Here is a 21234-nt window from a genome sequence, read left to right on the forward strand (position 1 = left end):
AGAGCTTCCTATTGATACATTAAGGAGGGTATTAAATTGTACTGTACAGATGCATGTCACAATGATCTTGTTAAACAGGTAGCAACTTTCATCCCTTATCCCCATTCTTCGCTGGAAACCAAGATGAAGTATCCTTATCATAGTTTTCAGATGATGTTAGCACATCCATCTCCAGGGGAAAATTAAATTTTACGGTGCCCATGTCAAGATGTCTCTGTTGACACAATTTGGTTTCAGGAGGAACAAAAGCAAGAGCTAGCTTTTAGCTGTGCTTTATTGGGGAACCTTGCGAAAACCATCTATCCGGCACAGACAGATCCCCATTAACCTCTTACCTGCCAGTGAGGATCACCCGACCAAGGTCACATCTCTGACGCTAATGGTGCTGAAAGGCTATGTAAGGTTTTACTTTTGTTGGCGTTGTCAAATAAAATATCCACTTCATATGTCATTTAATCCAGAGCTGTTCAGTGAATCCTACAGGTGTAAACTGTTTGTTTGCAGTTCTTATCCTTATAGTACAAAGACGCCCACTGCTGGCTTCTGTGATAGGCTGCTGCATCCTTACACGCAACTGCGTGAGCATTGGTCATCTGTGATGTGTGTCCTAGCCGAACCGAGGTACGATATATCGCATGACCATACACACTGCACGATCCGTTGTCTGAACATGTAATATATTGCTACCCACCACACTCACCTGCTGGCCGCACGTGCGAGATTGGCCCATCCGAAGTGGAGCAATTGTGAGAACACACGGGGGGGTTATTCAGAGTTGTTAGAAAACAAAAATAAAAAGTACAATAATGGGCACAACCATGTTGCACTGCAGGTGGGGCAGATGTAACATGTGCAGAGACGGTTACGTTTGGGCGGGTTGTATTGTTTCTGTGCCGGGAAAATACTGGCTGCTTTATATTTACATTACAATTTAGATTTCAGTTTGAACACGTCCCACCAAAATCTAACTCTCTCTGCACATGTTACATCTGCCCCCCCCCCTTGCACTGCACATGGTTTTGTCCATTAGTGTGCTTTTTTTGGTTTGCTAACAACTCTAAATAACCCCCACTGAGCGATATGGACGATATATTACTCTGATCCTTGTCGGAACAATTTATTGTCCACTATATCGCCTAATGTGTACCCCATCTAACCATCGTATTACTCAGTAAGTCATATGTAATCACGCTGCTGGGGCCAGAGAAGCTGCGGACACGCCCCCAAATTCTCGAACGCTGCCTGTCATGATCCCCTAAATGCCAGCAGCATGCCAATCGTTGCAGTGATGATCGAGCGGCATTGCAGGTTGCACATGGGCAGACCAGAAGAACAAAATTGTCAACAATACCAATTCAGCATCCACCCCTGGATCAGTCCCCTATATTAGAAGCTGCAATCCCAAAGCTTACATCATTACAGAATGACCACAAAAGGAGAGGAGGGCCCTGCTTGCAGAGCTAACATTCTAGAGGCGCAGCATTTTAATAGCAGGCTGCTCGCTATAGTACGGTCAGCATTGCTGAATTGGTCATCAAATATACAATATTCCGTTCTCAGATGTATACAGTACTGTGATGTAGTTATACACCTGAGTGGCAACTACACTCAAACGGGGGCTGCTACAGATTAAAGGGAGATGTTGTAAGGCGAGATGCATGCATGTGACAGCACAGCTCCTATCCAGTCACTTGTAGTAATACTATAGATGCCACCATTATCCACAGGCACTTACACAAGCCAAGTACCCGGTGCTAGAGACATATCTACACTCAAGGCGGACCTCTGCGCACCCACAACCCTACACAGCCTGCATTCTGTCTACATGCCAACAACACACCCCCATTCTACTTTCCCTACGCGCGGACATCCAGTAACACCTGTTGAGTCTACAGTGTAGATGTGACCCAGATGCAAACAACTATGAATCGCACACTGATGCTTATAATTGTCTATGGAGCATGCACAGAACCAGAAATTGCAAGATCTGTATGCAGAACTGACTTGCTTGCAACAGTGGCATAACAGGATGGCAGTGTGCCCTGGGTTGGCCCCGCCCCTTGAGCGTTGCACCAAGGGGGCAGGGTCGCCAGCACCTGGAAGTACGGCACTGTACAGGAGGCAGGGTGCGTGCCAAAGAAAGCTCTAAGCGGCGCTGCACCAGCTATTTTGCAAGTCAGAAGCGGGGGCCACCACCTCCAGGAGCTCTGGGCTACGGGCACCACTCACACACCCCTAGTTATAATCCTGTATGCAACTCTGAATCATCCCTATTATACGCAACAAAAACCTAACCAAACTCACTGCACCACAACCATGAGATGTGACCGCTGATACCTAGCAGGGTAGATCCATATGTAGGTTATGCCATATCCCAATTCTATCAGTGTGAAACAGGAGGGACTCATCATGCTATGCCATGTTTTCCAAATCTCATACACCATAACGATAAGACCTCTTGCAGCAACACCCGCACTCGGCTCTTAGCGGAATAATCGCGAAACTCTGCTAATACGCCTGCATAGTATTAGCCCCTGCTTGCCCCCCCACGCTTTACTCATCATCCTGGGTGTCGGCCCATACACCTGTGACAAAGTCATGCAAATCCAAGCAGTGCTGCGGTTCCTGATGCACTCAATGCTGGCACAACTAATGGCGCTCGCTCCTTGTAACTGATTTAGAGTTGCACATAATTCTGACACATCTGCGGCCATATCGTGCACATGGAAATGAAGGCAAATATCCACCTGTATTCGGAGTTGGCTGCATCTATGGTGGATATCCTTGGAGCAAGACATTTGTCTGAAATCATATGCAAAAATCCAAACAGCCCATAATTCTGCCTACAAGACTGCAGTACACTTATTATACGTGCGATCCTACCCAGAAACCCCCAGTGACCTGCAGGTGGAGATGTGGGTGGGAGGCATATGGCTCTCACTTGCCTGTAGTCGCTCAATAGTTGTGCATACAAAATTGTGACATCAGTCTGACAAGAGGGCTTGTGTGCAACTCTGAATCAGGCCTTCGGGACCAATTCAATTCAAAACGATATTGGCTGCATGCCTCCAGGATGGAATGCAATGGTCATAAAAGCGGCACATCACAATCTATCATATTACATGGTTGGGCTACCGCAACAATCAGTGATTGCCCCCTTAGACTTGTTTTCCCATTCTCAATCTGAACTGTTAGTATCTGCCTGCAATGTTATGGGGCCCATTTATCCTTTATCTAACCCTCCGGAATTACATCCGCAATGTGTAGCTGCGGGGGTCAATCTCACTGGTAAATCTTGCAGCAGTGCATCCCCCATAGAGGGTATGTGGTTCCCGGCGGGAATTGAAAGAATAGAATAGAATATCTGCTGGTGTTTTCAGGGATTCAGCCGCAAATATACAATGATAAATGGCCCCCTATGACTGACTGAGCGGGCAATAATAAAGGAAATGTAAGTATACTAATAAATAGACTACCAATTGTAGCTTACTGAGTCATAGTAAAATGAAGCATCACCCACAGATTCCAATGAAAAATGCAGCAGAGGATTCACATTATCCTTGAGAAAAATATAATCTGTTTAAATACATTTAATAGCTATTCCTAGAATTCAGCCTTTCTCCTCTAAACCTCCACTGAGACTTACAGTCCCTATTCTATCATTCTATCTACACTGTCATAGCCTTCTACTGCCTTTCCATTTACTGCCTATTTGTCCTCTTCTCATCCCAAACTGCTACCTCCAGACTTGTATCCCTCACCACTAATCTCCCTGTGCTTATCCTCTATATCAGTGGTGGCCAACGCGTGGCTCTTTCTTCATTCAAATGTGGCTCCCAACACTCAAAGTCACGTGACCACAAGAGATCTGTAAACCGCTGCACTCCAGCCAGACATGCAGCAGCACTACGTAGACTGAGAACTGAGGGAGCCAAATACACAACGGGGGATCTGTCTGGAGTGACACAGGTGGGTGCTGGCTGGAGTGACACAGGCGGGTGCTGGCTGGAGTGACACAGGCGGGTGCTGGCTGGAGTGACACATGGGGGAACTGAAGTGTATTATGTGAATCTGACTTTTTAATATATATTATGCTGATCTGTCTTATCAATTATTTGATGAAGAAGTGGCTTTTTCATTGTATTTTATGTTGGATCTGGCTTTTTCAATGTATTTTATACCAGGGGCGTGGCCTAGCAGGCACAAGGTCACACCCCATTTTTGCAAGTGCGCCTTCGGTTCGAAGTCGACTATTTGATGTACCTTACAAGATTTCTTGGCTCTTTGTCTCTGACTAGTTGGCCACCCCTGCTCTATATAATTCCCTTTAACGGCCCCTTATAGCTTTTAGGATAAGCATTCAAACAAATCACTTACAAAGCTTCACCAATCCATCAATGAATTCAACATACTACCAAACCATGTCCTATTCTCTCCAATGGCATCAGACAGTCTTCTGTTCAGGAAACAGGACAGGCATACTGTACTATCTGCATTAGATTAAACATGCCGTTTCTCACATAAAAACTGACCGCATTAGATTCATTACATTCACGGTGTTCATTCATTGGGGGGTATTCAATTGTTTGAAAAGTCAGTTGGGTGTCTATTTTTTCCTGTCTATTAGATAGGAAAAAACAGGCACCCAACCGACTTTTCAAACAATTGAATACCTTGTGTTTGAGTTTGTTTTCCTCTTGCTGTAATACTAAGGGGTATATTCAATAGGAGTCGGATCCAATCCGACATGCAGTTGTCGGAATGGATCCGACAACCCCTATTCAATGGATGGCCAAATCCGACTGTCGGATTTGGCCGTACACAGTGTCCTGTCATGCCGCTGCTGTCAGCGGCTGCGGATGCGCTGACAGCAGCGGCCAGGGGAGCAGAGATCGGCGGCTGTGAGCGGGAGGGGCTGGCTGCGGGGAACATGTGTGGTGCTGCAGGAGGAGCTGGCAGGAGGAAGATAGGTGCTGCGGGGGGAGCAGAGATCGGCGGCCGACGGGAGGTGCTGGCAGCGGGCTAACATGTCTGCGGCGGCGGGGGGAGGCGCTGCAGGGAGAGAGGTGCGCTGGCCGGGGACGGCCAGGCACCTCTCTCCCTGCAGCGCCTCCCCCCGCTGCCGCAGACATGTCCCCCGCAGCCAGCTCCCCCCGCCGGCCGTTGATCTCCGCTCCCCTAGCCGCCCGCAGCACCGCTCCTCTCCTCACCTCAATCCGACTTGTTTTCAAGGTGGATTGAGTTTGTCGGAAAGGGGGCCAAAACCTCTCGGATTTGGTCCCATTTCCGACAGAAGCCTGTGGATCGGTGGCTAGGTGGGAAAAAAATCAGCCCCTACTGAATAGGTCGGAACTTCTTCCGACCTATTTCTGTCGGAAGCTGCCGTCTTTCCGACAAGACGGCAGCTTCCGACAGTTATTGAATACAGCCCTAAACCACTGTGCTATGTTTTTGATGTTTGTAAAGTGACTGAGTTCCGCTGGAGAAAAGCGGTATATAAATAAAATTATTATCATTATTATTATATACAGTATGCATGCTATACGTATAAGATTGCATAATAATGGTATAAAGAGTAGTTAAACACAAACACATGTTATATTGACAAAGTATGCTCATATTTCCTATAAATAGTGTACAATTCATTATCAGTGTCTACATAAATATATGTAACGAAGCACTGGATGAACGGGTTGTAGGGGTAGACACACTATTTGCACGGGAGAGAGGGGATGTTGTTCAGGGTCTGTCCGGAAAGTAATGAGACTGACTTTTTCACGCTGTAGGGCGGGATGGGTGGAGGGGTGTCTCAGCTGCACATTTCCGGCGGCGGCAGTTGCTTGTGAGCCTTTACAGCAGGCATGTCCAAACTGTGGCCCTCCAGCTGTTGAGAAACTACACATCCCAGCATGCCCCGACACAGATTTAGCATTCTCTGACAGCAAAACGGTGTCAGGGCATGCTGGGTTATGTAGTTTCACAACAGCTGGAGGGCCGCAGTTTGGACATGCCTGCTTTACAGTGTACGGATCGGGCTGTAAACAAAGATTCCTTTTTTACCTAGGTCGAGGTTCGAGATGGAGCGTACCATCGAGCTGTATATGTGCTATATAAATATATATATGTACACAAATATTTAGCACACTTACATTGACTTTCAGACTGTATCAGACTGGCTGACTGGGGAACCACCTCCTGTACATTTATGCCGGGACAATGATTAGAGGCACTCGGTTCTCTGCACTCGCAACTACAATTACCTGCTATGCAGGTAGCGAATGTAAAGAACCGGGTGCAAAGACCACAGGCGCCAAACAGGAGGTGGCCCACAGCGTGAAACCCCTTGACAATGAGCAAAAAGGTGCTGTGTGGCATATTAAGGTGCCAGTGCATAACTGTGGTGCATAATAAGTTATCCTGGGCAGTACTGTGTCAGGAGAATTACAGTGTATGGCATATTATGGTGCAGGGGGCATTACTGTGTGGGGCATAATATGGTGCATGGGCCATTACGGTGTCGGGTATAATACAGTATGGTGCAATGTTTTCTTTCCTGTGGTGGCCGAGGTCTGAGGGTGTCCAAAACGCCCATTTTTAGTGAGACCACATCCCCTTTCTGGGGGCGCAGGTGCCTCTGGTGCACGCAATAAAAATACATTTTTGAATGTCTTTAGGGGGTGGCGCATGTTTTACTGTTCACACTTAGAGCCAAATTGTCTAGTAACGGCCCTGCCATATTCAGATACTTAAATTGTGAGTAATCAGTAATAGGTAGATTTGTACACACCTCATCAACAATTAACTTTTTGTTAACTCCCCATGTATTTAAAACACACAATTGACAGTATGCCATGCAGGAGATTTGAACTCATAACCTCACATACTGCAGTCAGACAACTTAAGCTGGGTACACACTACAGCGATGTCAGCACTATATGCCGTTTCGTAACGACGTATTACCTACATCGCTCAGTGTGTACGGGGGATAGCATGCTCTTGCGGACGCTAGCAATGGACACTTGGTTCTATGTTCTGCACACACACACACACACACACACACACACACACACACACACACACACACATTAGCATCGTGTATTATGCAAATGAAGGACGGAACATGTTTGTTCCGACCTTTATTAGTATCGCCCCAGTGTGTACACACGATCTAGGGCTTACGGGGATTCGTTCCGACGTCGGAACCAATCCCCGTTGCTCTAGTGTGTACCCACCTTAACACATGGAGCTAATTACTCCGACTGATACAGTCTATATGAACTATATGAACCTGATCGTTGCAGCAAATTTGTTAGCAGATGGGCAAAACCATGGGCCTAATTCAGACCTGATTGTAGATGTGCTATAATCAGTCTTCAGACATGCGGGGGGACGCCCAGCACAGGGCTAGTCTGCCCCGCATGTCAGGCCCGACCCCCCCCCCCACAAGTACAAAAGCATCGCACAGCGGCGATGCTTTTGTACTGGGAGAGCAGCTCCCTACCAGCGCAGCTCCTGCGTGCTGGCCGGGAGCTACTCGTCGCTGCCCAGGTCGCAGTGGCTGCGTGTGACATCATGCAGCCGCCGCGGCCTGCCCTCTCAACGGTCCGGGCAAGCCTGCAGTGCCCGGACCGCGCCCCCTAATTGGCGGCCAAACGCCGCCGGCACGCCTCTTCCCGCCTTTGCCTGTCAATTAGGCGCCGGCGCAATGCGGCACCGGCGCAGTTCAGACCTGATTGCTGCTGTGCGAAAACACACAGCAGCGATCAGGTCTGAATTAGCCCCCATGTGCACTGCAGGGGGGGGGATTGGGGGGCAGATATAACATGTGCAGAGAGAGTTAGATTTGGGTGGGTTATGTTGTTTTCGTGCAGGGTAAATACTGTCTGCTTTATTTTTATATTGCAATTTAGATTTCAGTTTGAACACACCCCACCCGAATCTAACTCTCTCTGCACATGTTACATCTGCCATACCTGCAGTGCACATGGTTTTGGCCATTAGCTAACAAATTTGCTGCTACGATCAGGTCTGAATTAGGCCCCTAGTCGCGATTATAAAGTAGTCGGTGGGCAAATCAATACAGGATTCTGGATAGCCGTAGAACTTTGTCTTTACATGCTGAGCAAATGGCTGCAGAGGCACTTCCTGTATAACACACACTTCCTGTATAACAAACACTTCCTGTATAACAAGTTAACAGCAATAATACAACTTCCACAATCCATAAACAGCATTCATCTAGAGTAATTGTCAGTTTAAAACCATTGCAGCTAAGCAGACTTATCCAATCCCCTGCAGGCATTCTCCCAGAAATTCCGGGAGTGTGCAACAATGCCATATTCATATCTCAACTTCATCCACAGTACATCTACTGATCTTATCCTTCTATAATGCAAAATGCAGCCAAAGGCATGCCCTTAGTAGGAATCCACCATATTATCATCTTCTGGCTTAGACTTCTAAGATAATTGCCCCTCATTATTTCTGTGAGGTGTTCTTTTCTTTGAGTAAAACATCTAAACCTAATATACAAAGTGTTATATATATATATATATATATATATATATATATATATAAATTCAATGTTTTAAAAAAAAAAAAAGTATGAAAAACTATTTTTTTTTTTTTTTACCTTGGATAACTTATGTGAGGTCACAACTGAGGGACGGGCATCAATCACTTTGTTTTCACCTTTAGTTTTCACAGGACTGACTCCTTCACTGACAACGGTCACTGTGTCGGCTACCTAACAAGGTTTATAAAGAGAAGTTATTTAGCACACATGTTAATTAGCCGGTGTACCTCCTTGTGAGGTGTACACAATACCTGCAGGAAGGCCTGTCTGCAAGAGTTACATAAACATCAATCACATGCAGCGTAAATGTCTTCCCCATATTTTTATAATAACCAGGTTGTCAGAAGGCGCACGTAATGCATGTTAATGATCTATTTGAGAAAATGGTTTGCAATAGAGATGACCTCACTTGTCCATTCCCTTTTCTGTTTCTTGCAAATGCTCTAAATTATTTTACTTTATATCTCCTGTGCTGTAAGTAAGTGGGGATGGACGAATAAACAGATGACCAGGGGATTGGGGAAAAAAACAAAAAACAAAGTTTTAAATATGAGAATTCCTGCCAAGAGTATCTACAGTATATGTGTCACTGAAAGAGTAATTGGAATAATACATTATTCTGCTATGCTTTAAGTTGTAAGTACTTTTAAACACACCCTGCAGTTTGTTTTATTTGTAATAGTGTTTTCCTACCTTACTATATCCACTCTTTGCCACCACTCAGCAGAGGCGACAATTTTGTGGGTTGAATAAACGTATGTATATATTAATAGCAGAAGGATGACTTTTATGACTTTTATGACTGATTTCTATGGATGTGTGTGTGTGTGGTATATATATATATATATATATATCATTCTATATACACACATACACACACTAGTGTGCAAAAGTCTTTTGCCAAAGCTTATATGTTTACTTAAATTGCTTTATCTTAATGAATAGCAACTTTAATTGCTCCCTAAAATCATTATTACTTAGACAAGCTGTCTCGTGGTTGTTCGTTTGATGATGTCTTGAAAAAGGTCCTGAGGAGACCGTAGCATCGACACAATATTTTTGTATCCGTGAGTTATCATTAAATTTGCCTGTTGAAAAATTATTAATGAGTGCCTACATTTCCAAATTGCTATACAAGTGTACTGTACTGCATAGGCGAATTGTTTTTTTGAGGCGAAAAAGTTCCGGAATTCGACTTTTTCTGGAATTCGCCTGCAATTGCATATACCCCACTGGCCTTTGGGGCCTTTTGTGGAGCACCGAACTGTTGTTTCTTTGAAGCCTGGAGTGTGGACTTACTCGAATCTTTAAAATCATTAGAATGATAGAAATTAGACTTTATCACTTTATTTCAAATGTACTACACTTAATTTACCATATAATTTGTAAACACAAGCATATTTCATTATCATCATAGTCCCTAGAGTTTATTGATATGCTAAAGTACGTAATTAGGAGCTGGCCATTAATAAATCTGGTATGTATCAATAATATTTCTTATTAAAAAAAATATTTTTATTAATTGAATATTTGATATCTTACTTTTTTTTATTTGAAAAAATAATTTTTTTACAGTGTCAAAATCAATAATAATAATAACCATAACTTTTCAAAATGAAGAAGAGACGCAAATATTCACTTGAATTGCGTGGCAACTTTAAAACCCTTTCTGAAGAAGGCTATACTCATTGACAAATTGCCACGGTTTAGTGTAATACAGGTTGAGTATCCCATATCCAAATATTCCAAAATACGGAATATTCCGAAATACGGACTTTTTTGAGTGAGAGTGAGATAGTGAAATCTTTGTTTTTTGATGGCTCAATGTACACAAACTTGGTTTAATACACAAAGTTATTAAAAATATTGTATTAAATGACTTTCAGGCTGTGTATAAGGTGTATATGAAACATAAATTAATTTTGTGAATGTACACACACTTTGTTTAATGCACAAAGTTATAAAAAAATATTGGCTAAAATTATCTTCAGGCTATGTGTATAGGGTGTATATGAAAAATAAATGCATTCTGTGCTTAGATTTAGGTCCCATCACCATGATATCTCACTATGGTATGCAATTATTCCAAAATACGGAAAAATCCCATATCCAAAATACCTCTGGTCCCAAGCATTTTGGATAAGGGATACTCAACCTGTATATACATTAGCTCGATACAAAGAAACAGATACAAACGTGACTAAGAAACGTTCTGGACGACCCATGTGTACATCCAGGGACGGTTCCGGGGCTTCTGGCGCCCCGGGCGGCATTAGGGGGCGTGGCTTCGTACAGGGGGCGTGGTAATTTACGCCTCCTGTACAGACTGAAATGATGTGCGGTGCGCGATGACGTCATCACGCACCACACAGAAAAGGTCCTCTCCACGAAGAGAAACTAGACGCGTAGCATCTAGTTCCCTTCGTGGAGAGGACCTTTGCTGTGCGGTGCGCGATGCCGTCATCGCGCACCGCACAGTAAAGGACCTCTCCACGAAGGGAAACTAGACGCGTACGCGTCTAGTTTCCCTTCCCAGCGGCAGCGGGGGGGCAGCGGCCAGCGGCAGGCACACAGCAGCAGCGGATCTTGCCCTGGTGCGGCGCCCTCCGGATGGCGCCCTGCGCCCTCCGGAAGGCGGCGCCCCGGGCAAAAGTCCTGCTTGCCCGTGGCAAGATCCGCTACTGTGTACATCAGAAAGGCAAGATAAATACATTATCGGCATAAGTAAGAAAAGACTCAATAAAATGAGACAAACTCCAGTATGAGTTACACAGTTAAAAGACGTCTGGTCGCATAATTTGCAGAAATTCATTCTCTGAGGTCTGTAAATTAATTGAAACGCCTTCGATGGGCCAAAGAACACCGGTATTGGACACTGGATAAGTGGAAAAAGTATTTTTGACCGATGAGTCCAAATTTTAACATCACTATGTTCAGTATGTTCAAAGGCATTATATACGTAATCTCGCAGGCGGGATGCAGACTGTCAGTATCCCGGCAGCGACATACCCCCTGGCAGAATGCCGCAGCAGAGCAAGTGGTACGAGTGCCCTTGTGGGCTCGGCGCTCCTCACAGGTTTTATTCCCACTCTATGGGTGTCATGGACACCCACTAGTGGAAATAGCCCCTGTGCACCGGCATTCCGGCTGGCGGCATTGCCGGCTGGCGGGATTCCGGTGTCGGCTTCCTGACCGCCGGGATCCCAACAGCTGGCAAATTGAACGGATTCCGTTAACATCAAATAACATCAACTATGGATAAGAAATGTTGCCCCAGTATTTTAGTACATCACGCTGTACCAAGAGGAACTCGAAAAATTGTAAAGGAATCACATCTACACTGTGAAACATTATTATGAATATTTTCCTACACTCAGTCTGCCTCTTCATATCCCTCCGTTCCTATATGTCCCAGCTCCGCTCCAACTGCTACCACCCCCACCCCCCCTCCACACACACACACACACACACACACACACACACACACACACACACACACACCCCCTCCGCCATCTCTACTACACAATCCATTTTACAGCAGTAGCAATTTCATGGCCTCTTGGCACCTGAACCTTCAGTGCTGATCTGTGGGTGTTGCTTGGCATCTGGTGTCACAGGGCTCACATTGCATAAGCAAAATGATGAAGGCTGTCTGACTAAATTACTTATATAAGCCTGTATGTCCATGTTTCTCACCTCTGCAGTCAGTGTAGACTCCTCTGTCTCCTCTTCCAATGATGGCAGGAAATAAGAGTCCATCCACCTCACCTACAGACAAGAAAAAATTCCTGGTCAGTCCAATTTAATTAATTACTACAGTACCTGCATCTCTACCACTCTTAAAAAAATAAGTAAATATAAAAAAATCTTTGGTTATAATGACAGAAATCCCACAAACTCGATTGGACACGCTATTATTTCCCAACAACCGCACAGTACCTAGCCTAACCGCACGCCTGAACTACTTCCAACTGCCACCAAATCCTCATCACAAAGCACTATCCCTCCACAGGAGGAAGCAATAGCATCACTCACAGACACAGTACTGACAGAAAAAAAATATATCACCTCCACACTGACAGCACATCCCCGCCTCACTGACAGCGGCACATGCCTGCCTCAATAACAGCGGCATATCCCCGCCTCACAGACAGCGGCACATCCCCGCCTCACTGACAGCAGCACATCCCCGCCTCACTGACAGCAGCACATCACCTCCTCACTGACAGCGGCACATCACCTCCTCACTGACAGCGGCACATCACCTCCTCACTGACAGCGGCACATCACCTCCTCACTGACAGCGGCACATCACCTCCTCACTGACAGCGGCACATCACCTCCTCACTGACAGCGGCACATCCCCACCTCACTGACAGCGGCACATCACCTCCTCACAGACAGCAGAACATCCCCACCTCACTGACAGCCGCACATCCCCACCTCACTGACAGCAACTTATCCCCGCCTCACTGAGAGCGGCACATCACCTCCTCACTGACAGCGGCACATCCCCACCTCACTGACAGCGGCACATCCCCACCTCACTGACAGCGGCACATCCCCCCTCACTGACAGCCGCACATCCCCGCCTCACTGACAGCAGCACATCACCTCCTCACTGACAGCGGCACATCACCTCCTCACTGACAGAGGCACATCACCTCCTCACTGACAGCAGCACATCCCCACCTCACTGACAGCGGCACATCACCTCCTCACTGACAGCGGCACATCACCTCCTCACTGACAGCAGCACATCACCTCCATATAGACAGCGGCACATCACCTCCTCACAGACAGCAGCACATCCCCGCCTCACTGACAGCGGCCCATCACCTCCTCACTGACAGCAACTTATCCCCGCCTCACTGAGAGCGGCACATCACCTCCTCACTGACAGCGGCACATCACCTCCTCACTGACAGCCGCACATCCCCGCCTCACTGACAGCCGCACATCCCCGCCTCACTGACAGCCGCACATCCCCGCCTCACTGACAGCGCACATCCCCGCCTCACTGACAGCCACACATCCCCGCCTCACTGACAGCAGCACATCCCCACCTCACTGACAACAGCATATGCCTGCCTCACTGACAGCAGCATATGCCTGCCTCACTGACAGCAGCACATCACCGCCTCACTGACAGCAGCACATCCCCGCCTCACTGACAGCCGCACATCCCCGCCTCACTGACAGCCGCACATCCCCGCCTCACTGACAGCCGCACAACCCCGCCTCACTGACAGCGCACATCCCTGCCTCACTGACAGCCGCACATCACCTCCTCACTGACAGCAGCATATGCCTGCCTCACTGACAGCAGCACATCACCGCCTCACTGACAGCAGCACATCCCCGCCACACTGACAGCCGCACATCACCTCCTCACTGACAGCAGCATATGCCTGCCTCACTGACAGCAGCACATCACCGCCTCACTGACAGCAGCACATCCCCGCCTCACTGACAGCCGCACATCCCCGCCTCACTGACAGCCGCACATCCCCGCCTCACTGACAGCAGCACACATCCTCGCCTCACTGACAGCAGCACATCCCCGCCTCACTGACAGCTGCGCATCCCTACCTTACTGACAGCTGCGCATCCCTACCTCACTGAAAGTAACAAATCACCTCCTCACTGACAGCAGCAGATTAGTCATTATGAGGGAGAAGTGGTATCAGCGCACTATTAAGAGCCAGATATACTAAAGCCTTGAAAGGTGATAAATTTCACGGTGATAAAATACCAGCCAACCAGCTCCTCATTTTTCAAATGCCTGTAACATGACAGGAGCTGATTGGCTGGTACTTTATCACCGTGAAGTGTATCACTTTTCAAGGCTTAGTACATCTCCCCCCATTATTTGCACTGATACCGCTTCTCCCCCATGTATGAATGTGCTGGTGTGCGCTACATGGCCCCTGTCTATATCGGCAATGCTATATAACAACATAGGATGCCGATATGCAGGACAATATAAGACCGTTCCGACACCCACAGCTATCAATTTCGACAGCTGCAGGAGTCATTGCCCATACAGCACAGCCAGGGCAGCTGCCGGCTCCGGGCTGTATGTGAGATCTCACGATATTAGCGAGATCTCGCACAAGCCCAGTGGAGCCAACCAGGGAAGAGGACACAGTGCATCAGCACCAAGCTGATTCGCTGTGTGTTCTGGCGGGGGATCGCCTTAGGGGGCGTTTTCACTCCCCCGCTCCGGCAGACATGATGTTAATGCATATTGTCGTTGTAGCTTCCTGCTTCACCTCGGTAATGAGGAGAAGCAGGAAGTGCTATAACGGTACAATCCATACCGCTATAATACATCTCCCCATAGGTCACAACACACACGAAGGTGTATGTACAGTATATTAGAGTGTAACGCACAACCAACAGTGGTATATCTTTTGCATATACATACTAAAGTAAAAAATTAAAATTGCCTGAGATTCACTCAGTCTCATGACTTTCTCAAGACATCCTGTAAATAAAGAGAATTTTAAAAGAAAATGTAAACAGTTACATTTGTGCAGAACTAGATGTACTTCATGGCCACCTGTACTATGGTCAACAAACATGCCTGACCTTAACGTGCACAGAACCCGAAATCTGCGAGGAGGTGACCTGGCGGTGAAGTTGGAGCCAGGTCCGGTAGCATAGAACAGGATCTCATCAGTAATTATGAAGAAAAGCTTTATGCCTGTAAGAACTGGACTTTGCTCATACTGGAGCTGCAGGAATTCCCTCTTCCTAGTAACTAAGATTGTGCACAGAGAGTTAGGAGAAGTGCTCAGGAGATAGTCCAACGTAGGGCCTAATTCACTGCTGCTGTGCGTTTTTGCAGCAGTCTGTGATCAGAATGTTGCCACACAGAGAGTAAAAACCCGCCCCGTCCAAATGTGCAAATGTTTGCGTACGCCGTGCGAAAACTTCGCCAGACAGCGGACATCTGCAAATCCGTTCACAACTCACTCACCGTCTAATGATTTTTAAAGTCTGTGCGTAGCCCAGGACTTACTCCTATAGTGTGATACAAACAGGCTGATCGGGGCTGGAGCCGACATCACCCACCCACCCTGCAAACGTTTGGGAACGCCTGTGTTCTTCCTGACACTCCCAGAAAACGTCCAGCTACCACCCACAAATGTCCGCTACCTGTCAATCATCTTGCGTATGCCTAGCAATCGAAATTTTCGCACCATTCTGTCGCTGTTAGAACTCGCGCCTGCGCATTGCGGTGCATACGCATGCGCAGTCATTCGATAATCGGCCTCTGTGCGATTTCGCACAGCAGCAATCAGGTCTGATTCGGCCCCTCAGATCACTTTAATACTCTTTACTGCAACTTTTACTAAGTACATTGCTGTGTAGTCATTTCTCTTATTATTATTGCCCAGGGATACAACACACAGCTCTCCACAGATACAACTGTATCCAGAGCAGAGGGCACGGAATTAGGTACACACTAGATGTTAGTGTGTGCATGGCAATATCGTGTCCGACGGGCCCCGGCGGCAGGTGGTATTGGCAAGTGCAGACACACATGCCTGTGTCGTGAATGAAGCGCAACGGCAGGGGGTGGGGGGGGGGGAGGGGAGGTTGGCGGGAGCCATGTTGCATTCAGCACCACGGTCCTCGCACATCAGACATGCATGCACGGCTGTCGGACGAGGCCACTGACAATGCGCGGGAGCGCATACACACTGCGCGATATCATAAGCGATGTGTCAGTATCGACCACATTGTCCGTTTTATCGTTTAGTATGTAGCCAGCATAATAGTTACAGGATGGCGTACTTTAAGGTTATATGAAGATGGTGAGGACACTGACCTGTGCCATAATAATGAGGTACAATGACTAGCAGACTGTGCCATTTTTCTGCATACAACACAGGCCCTCATTCCGAGTTGTTCGCTCTGTAATTTTCTTCGCATCGCAGCGATTTTCCGCTAATTGCGCATGCGCAATGTTCGCACTGCGACTGCGCCAAGTAAATTTGCTAAGAAGTTTGGTATTTTACTCACGGCATTACAAGGTTTTTTTCTTCGTTCTGGTGATCGGAGTGTGATTGACAGGAAGTGGGTGTTTCTGGGCGGAAACTGGCCGTTTTATGGGAGTGTGTGAAAAAACGCTGCCGTTTCTGGGAAAAACGCGGGAGTGGCTGAAGAAACAGGGGAGTGTCTGGGCGAACGCTGGGTGTGTTTGTGACGTCAAACCAGGAACGACAAGCACTGAACTGATCGCAGTGGCAGAGTAAATCTCGAGCTACTCAGAAACTGCACAGAAAAATCTTTTCGCAATATTGCGAATACTTCGTTCGCAATTCTGCTAAGCTAATATACACTCCCAGAGGGCGGCGGCTTAGCGTGTGTACTGCTGCGAAAAGCGGCTAGCGAGCGAACAACTCGGAAATGAGGGCCACAGTTAGGTGATCAGAAAAAATAATATCTGCCTTTAATCAGTTTTCCCTCTTATTTGCCGACTGACAACCAATTATTACCTCACTACCGACAAGGTTTACGCCTTCAGTTACTGGAGATAAGATGGATTCCAAGTCTTGGTCCTGTGGTTCCAGTAATAAACGCTCCAGCTGATCAGTCACGGAGCTGCGTTGGGTAAGTAAAACCACTTCCTTCTTCTCATTTAATCCCTCCAGTTGTTGCCTAATTACTTCAGTCTTCTCCTAGAAAGTGGAACAAAGGTGTAAATGATTAACTATGAACACCATAAATAGAGTATGCAAAGTGGGCAGTATGGTGCAATTACTCCACCACCACCACCTGGTAAACAAGCTCAGCCAGGTAACTTATCAATTGAGAGAGAGAGAGACCGAGCGAGAGAGAGAGAGAGAGAGCGAGAGAGAGAGAGAGAGCGAGCGAGCGAGAGAGAGAGAGAGAGAGAGCGAGAGAGAGAGAGAGCGAGAGAGAGACTCAGAGAGCACAATAACATAAGGTGTGGTGACTTCACGGAGAGTGCTTGTAAAAGAGCATACTGTAAAACACGTGCATTTTGTTGCTAGGTAACGCAACACTGAAAAACATATAAACACGCAAGTGAGTAAACGTCATGAGAAAACAGAAAAGTAATTATATTCTCTATATACACAGTTACTTTTTTGTTTTCCCATCACTCTTTCTCACCAAACGATACTGGATATAGATTTTTGTATTTTTTTAGCAGTTTTTTTTTTTTTTGCGGAAATTGCATCTTAGTCTCTGCTCTGTATACAGACTCAGTCACACACAATACACAAGTGTCATATATCACATTAATCAGCACAGTCTCCCGTGCATCCTAGTCACACTGAGTTATGGCTAAGATGCATTTTTTGGCAATAAAAAGACACCTGACATAGGCCCTCATTCCGAGTTGATCGCTCGCTAGCTGCTTTTAGCAGCAGTGCAAACGCTAGGCCGCCGCCCTCTGGGAGTGTATCTTAGCTTAGCAGAAGCGCGACTGAAAGGTTAGCAGAACAGTGCTGAAATTTTTTCAAGCAGTTTCAGAGTGGCTTCAGACCTACTCCTTCCTTGCGATCACTTCAGTCTGTATAGTTCCTGCTTTGACGTCACAAACACGCCCTGCGTTCGGCCAGCCACTTCCCCGTTTCCCCAGGCACGCCTGCGTTTTCACCTGACACGCCTGCATTTACCACCCAGAAACACCCACTTCCTGTCAATCACTCACAGATCAACTGAGCGACGGAAAAGAGTCGCTAGACCTTGTGTAAAACTGCATACTTTTGTGTGAAAGTACGTTGCGCGTGCGTACTGCGGCACGTACACATGCGCAGTATTGCCGTTTTTTTTACCTGATCGCTGCGCTGCGAAAATCGGCAGTGAGCGATCAACTCGGAATGAGGGCCATTAGCAGAGCTGTACAGGACCTGTCGGCTCACTCACGCCAGGCGTCTCGCGCTGCAGGAGGACACATCTGTACTTAAAGTAGGTAACACAATCTTGGGATGCGGTCAGTTTACCTACAATCAAAATCCCGACGGTCAAAATACCGACAACCATTGACCGACGGTCAAAATCCCGACAAGGTCAAAATCTTGACATGGTCAAAATCCCGACATTTAAAATTCTGACAATGTCAAAATACAGACATTTAAAATGTTGACAGGTCAAAAAGTCGACATGAGTTTTTAATTGAAACTGACTTCTTCATACTTTACCATGCCAGTGGACCTGGAGGAGGAATATAATAGCGCAGCAAGCCATGTATGGGGACGCGGTACACTTATACGCTGTCCATGTTGACCTATGTTGACATACACACAAAATTTAAAAAAAAACTGGTGTCGACTTTTTGACCTGCCAACATTAAAATGTCGGTATTTTGACCTTGTCTGTATTTTAAATGTCGGTATTTTGACCTTGTCGGGATTTTGACCTTGTCAGGAGTTTGACCGTCGGCGAATTGTTGCCGGTATTTTGACTGTCGGGATTTTGATTGTAGGTATTTCATACTAAACCCGTCTGGCTGGAATAGTTGGTTTGTATATCAACCCAATACACCTTTTCTCTGTGTTTTTGCGAGTACCTGTAACAGAGTGCACTCTCATTCTAATGGGGGGGAAGGAGTGTGTTCTGGTCTGTATTACCTTTATATCAGGAGTTTCACACGTGAAACTTTTGGAGAGAACTTTTAACTTTTCTTGCTCCTGTTCCAACTCGGACATTTCACTTATGATCGGCTGTAAGATAACAGAGGCAATTTAACACAAACTGAGAATGTAAAATGCAGTTTCGCACAGAAGGTACTTATTAGTTCACGCCGCAGACAGAGAAGATACTTTGTCACTATGGCGACATGCTGTTTGCAGAGCTTCATTCTAGTAAAGGGAAAGGAGAGCACGTTCTACTTTTCCTGTCCCCGTGCCTTCATCTATATTGCTAAGACATGTCGCTGCTCCTGTAAAATCAATTATTGCCATTTATCTATTTATGTACAACTTTTTGGGGTGTGATTTTCCTGAGTGATCGGGGGGCTCCAGAGGTCAATCCTCACAACCCTAAATGAGTATGATAGCCATTTGGTAGAGTTGAGGAAGCCTCAACCAGTATCGCTGCTCTCACTACTTATAGTAACTACGCTATTGTGGTTAATCCTAGTATTAAACTGATACCAACATAAATAAAGGGGATCCGGACTGAAAGTCGACGGTAACTAGGTCGACAATGTCTAGGTCGACCACTATTGGTCGACAGTAACTAGGTCGACAGGGTGTCTAGGTCGACATGTTCTAGGTCGACAGGTCAAAAGGTCGACATGAGTTGTTCACAATTTTTTTCTTTTTTTGAACCTTTTCATACTTAACGATCCACGCGGACTACGATTGGAACGGTAATCTGTGCCGAGCGAAGGGGTAGCGGAGCGAAGGCACCATGCCCGAAGCATGGCGAGCGTAGCGAGCCATGCGAGGGGACGCGGTGCACTAATTAGGGTTCCCGGTCACTCTACGAAGAAAACGACACCAAAATAACATTAAAAACTCATGTCGACCTTTTGACCTGTCGACCTAGAACATGTCGACCTAAAGACCATGTCGACCTAGACACCCTGTCGACCTAGTTACTGTCGACCAATAGTGGTCGACCTAGACATTGTCGACCTAGTTACTGTCGACTTTCAATACCACACCCAAATAAAGGCACATCGGGATGGCTTATGTGTATGCTGAAACGATTTTCTCCAAATACTGTTTACCTATACTATATATCTATATACAGTATATATACACTATTTTTGTGTATGTTTCAATATCACCATATAGTGCATTTATTGCTGCTAAAATATCCCTTTATCTCACCCCTATATTGTACAACACTCCAGCTAGAAACAAGCTCCAGAACTCCACTGAACCACTGTTCACCAGCCGTACGTCTGATATACTAAGTACAGTCTAAAAATAACCCCAGTACATCTCAGATGTTCTGTACCTCTAGAAGCTCAATTTGTTCCTTGGTAACTTTTTCCAGCATTTCAGCCTCTCTCAAGAGTCGTCCCATTCTTCGGAATACACACAGAGACTGGACCCCAGATTCAGATAAAATGAGAGTAGGTCTGTACGCTTCTATCTGAGCGACCGTGTTCCTAATGCTCTCTATATTGTCAAGCATGACCTGAAAAGTACAAAAAACATTGTGCCTGAAGCAAGTTATTGTATAAGGAGAAAAGAACACTGTTCTACATCATGCTGCCCCTGTTTAGGATTGACCACATTCTGAATCCTGATAATCTGACTACATCCCATGCAACAACCTTAAATAGTGCAGAATAAACCTTCCCACTTAAGACAAAGTAAAGTGACCTGAAACGTATGTGCCAAACTGCAACTCCAAACTTACAATGTACCAAACTTACCAGGTACCAAACTTATGTACTAAAAGTATGTGCCAAACTGTAACCCCAAACTTACAATGTACCAAACTTACCAGGTACCAAACTTATGTACTAAAAGTATGTGCCAAACTGTAACCCCAAACTTACAATGTACCAAACTTACCACGTACCAAACTTATGTACTAAACTTACTGCAAGTACCAAACTTACCATGTACTAAGGTTACTGCACAAACCAAACTTACCACATACCAAACTTATGTACTAAACTTACTGAACAAACCAAATGTACCATGTACTAAACT

General features: G+C 46.1%; 1 protein-coding gene across 2 annotated transcripts in view; it reads right to left on the bottom strand.

Moving 5' to 3' along the window:
- Positions 1–21234, bottom strand: part of SYNE2 (spectrin repeat containing nuclear envelope protein 2) — a 447442-nt gene that overhangs the window by 151956 nt on the left and 274252 nt on the right. For both annotated transcript variants that reach the window (XM_063947243.1, XM_063947242.1), the window contains exons 57-61: positions 20528–20710; positions 19189–19281; positions 17086–17268; positions 12272–12343; positions 8633–8746 (exon numbers count right to left, since the gene is read on the bottom strand). In XM_063947243.1, the coding sequence (XP_063803313.1) occupies positions 8633–8746; positions 12272–12343; positions 17086–17268; positions 19189–19281; positions 20528–20710 (645 nt within the window). The remainder of the gene's footprint in view (positions 1–8632; positions 8747–12271; positions 12344–17085; positions 17269–19188; positions 19282–20527; positions 20711–21234) is intronic.

This window comes from Pseudophryne corroboree, chromosome 12, assembly GCF_028390025.1.
Source record: "Pseudophryne corroboree isolate aPseCor3 chromosome 12, aPseCor3.hap2, whole genome shotgun sequence".
Classification (NCBI taxonomy): Eukaryota; Metazoa; Chordata; class Amphibia; order Anura; family Myobatrachidae; genus Pseudophryne; species Pseudophryne corroboree.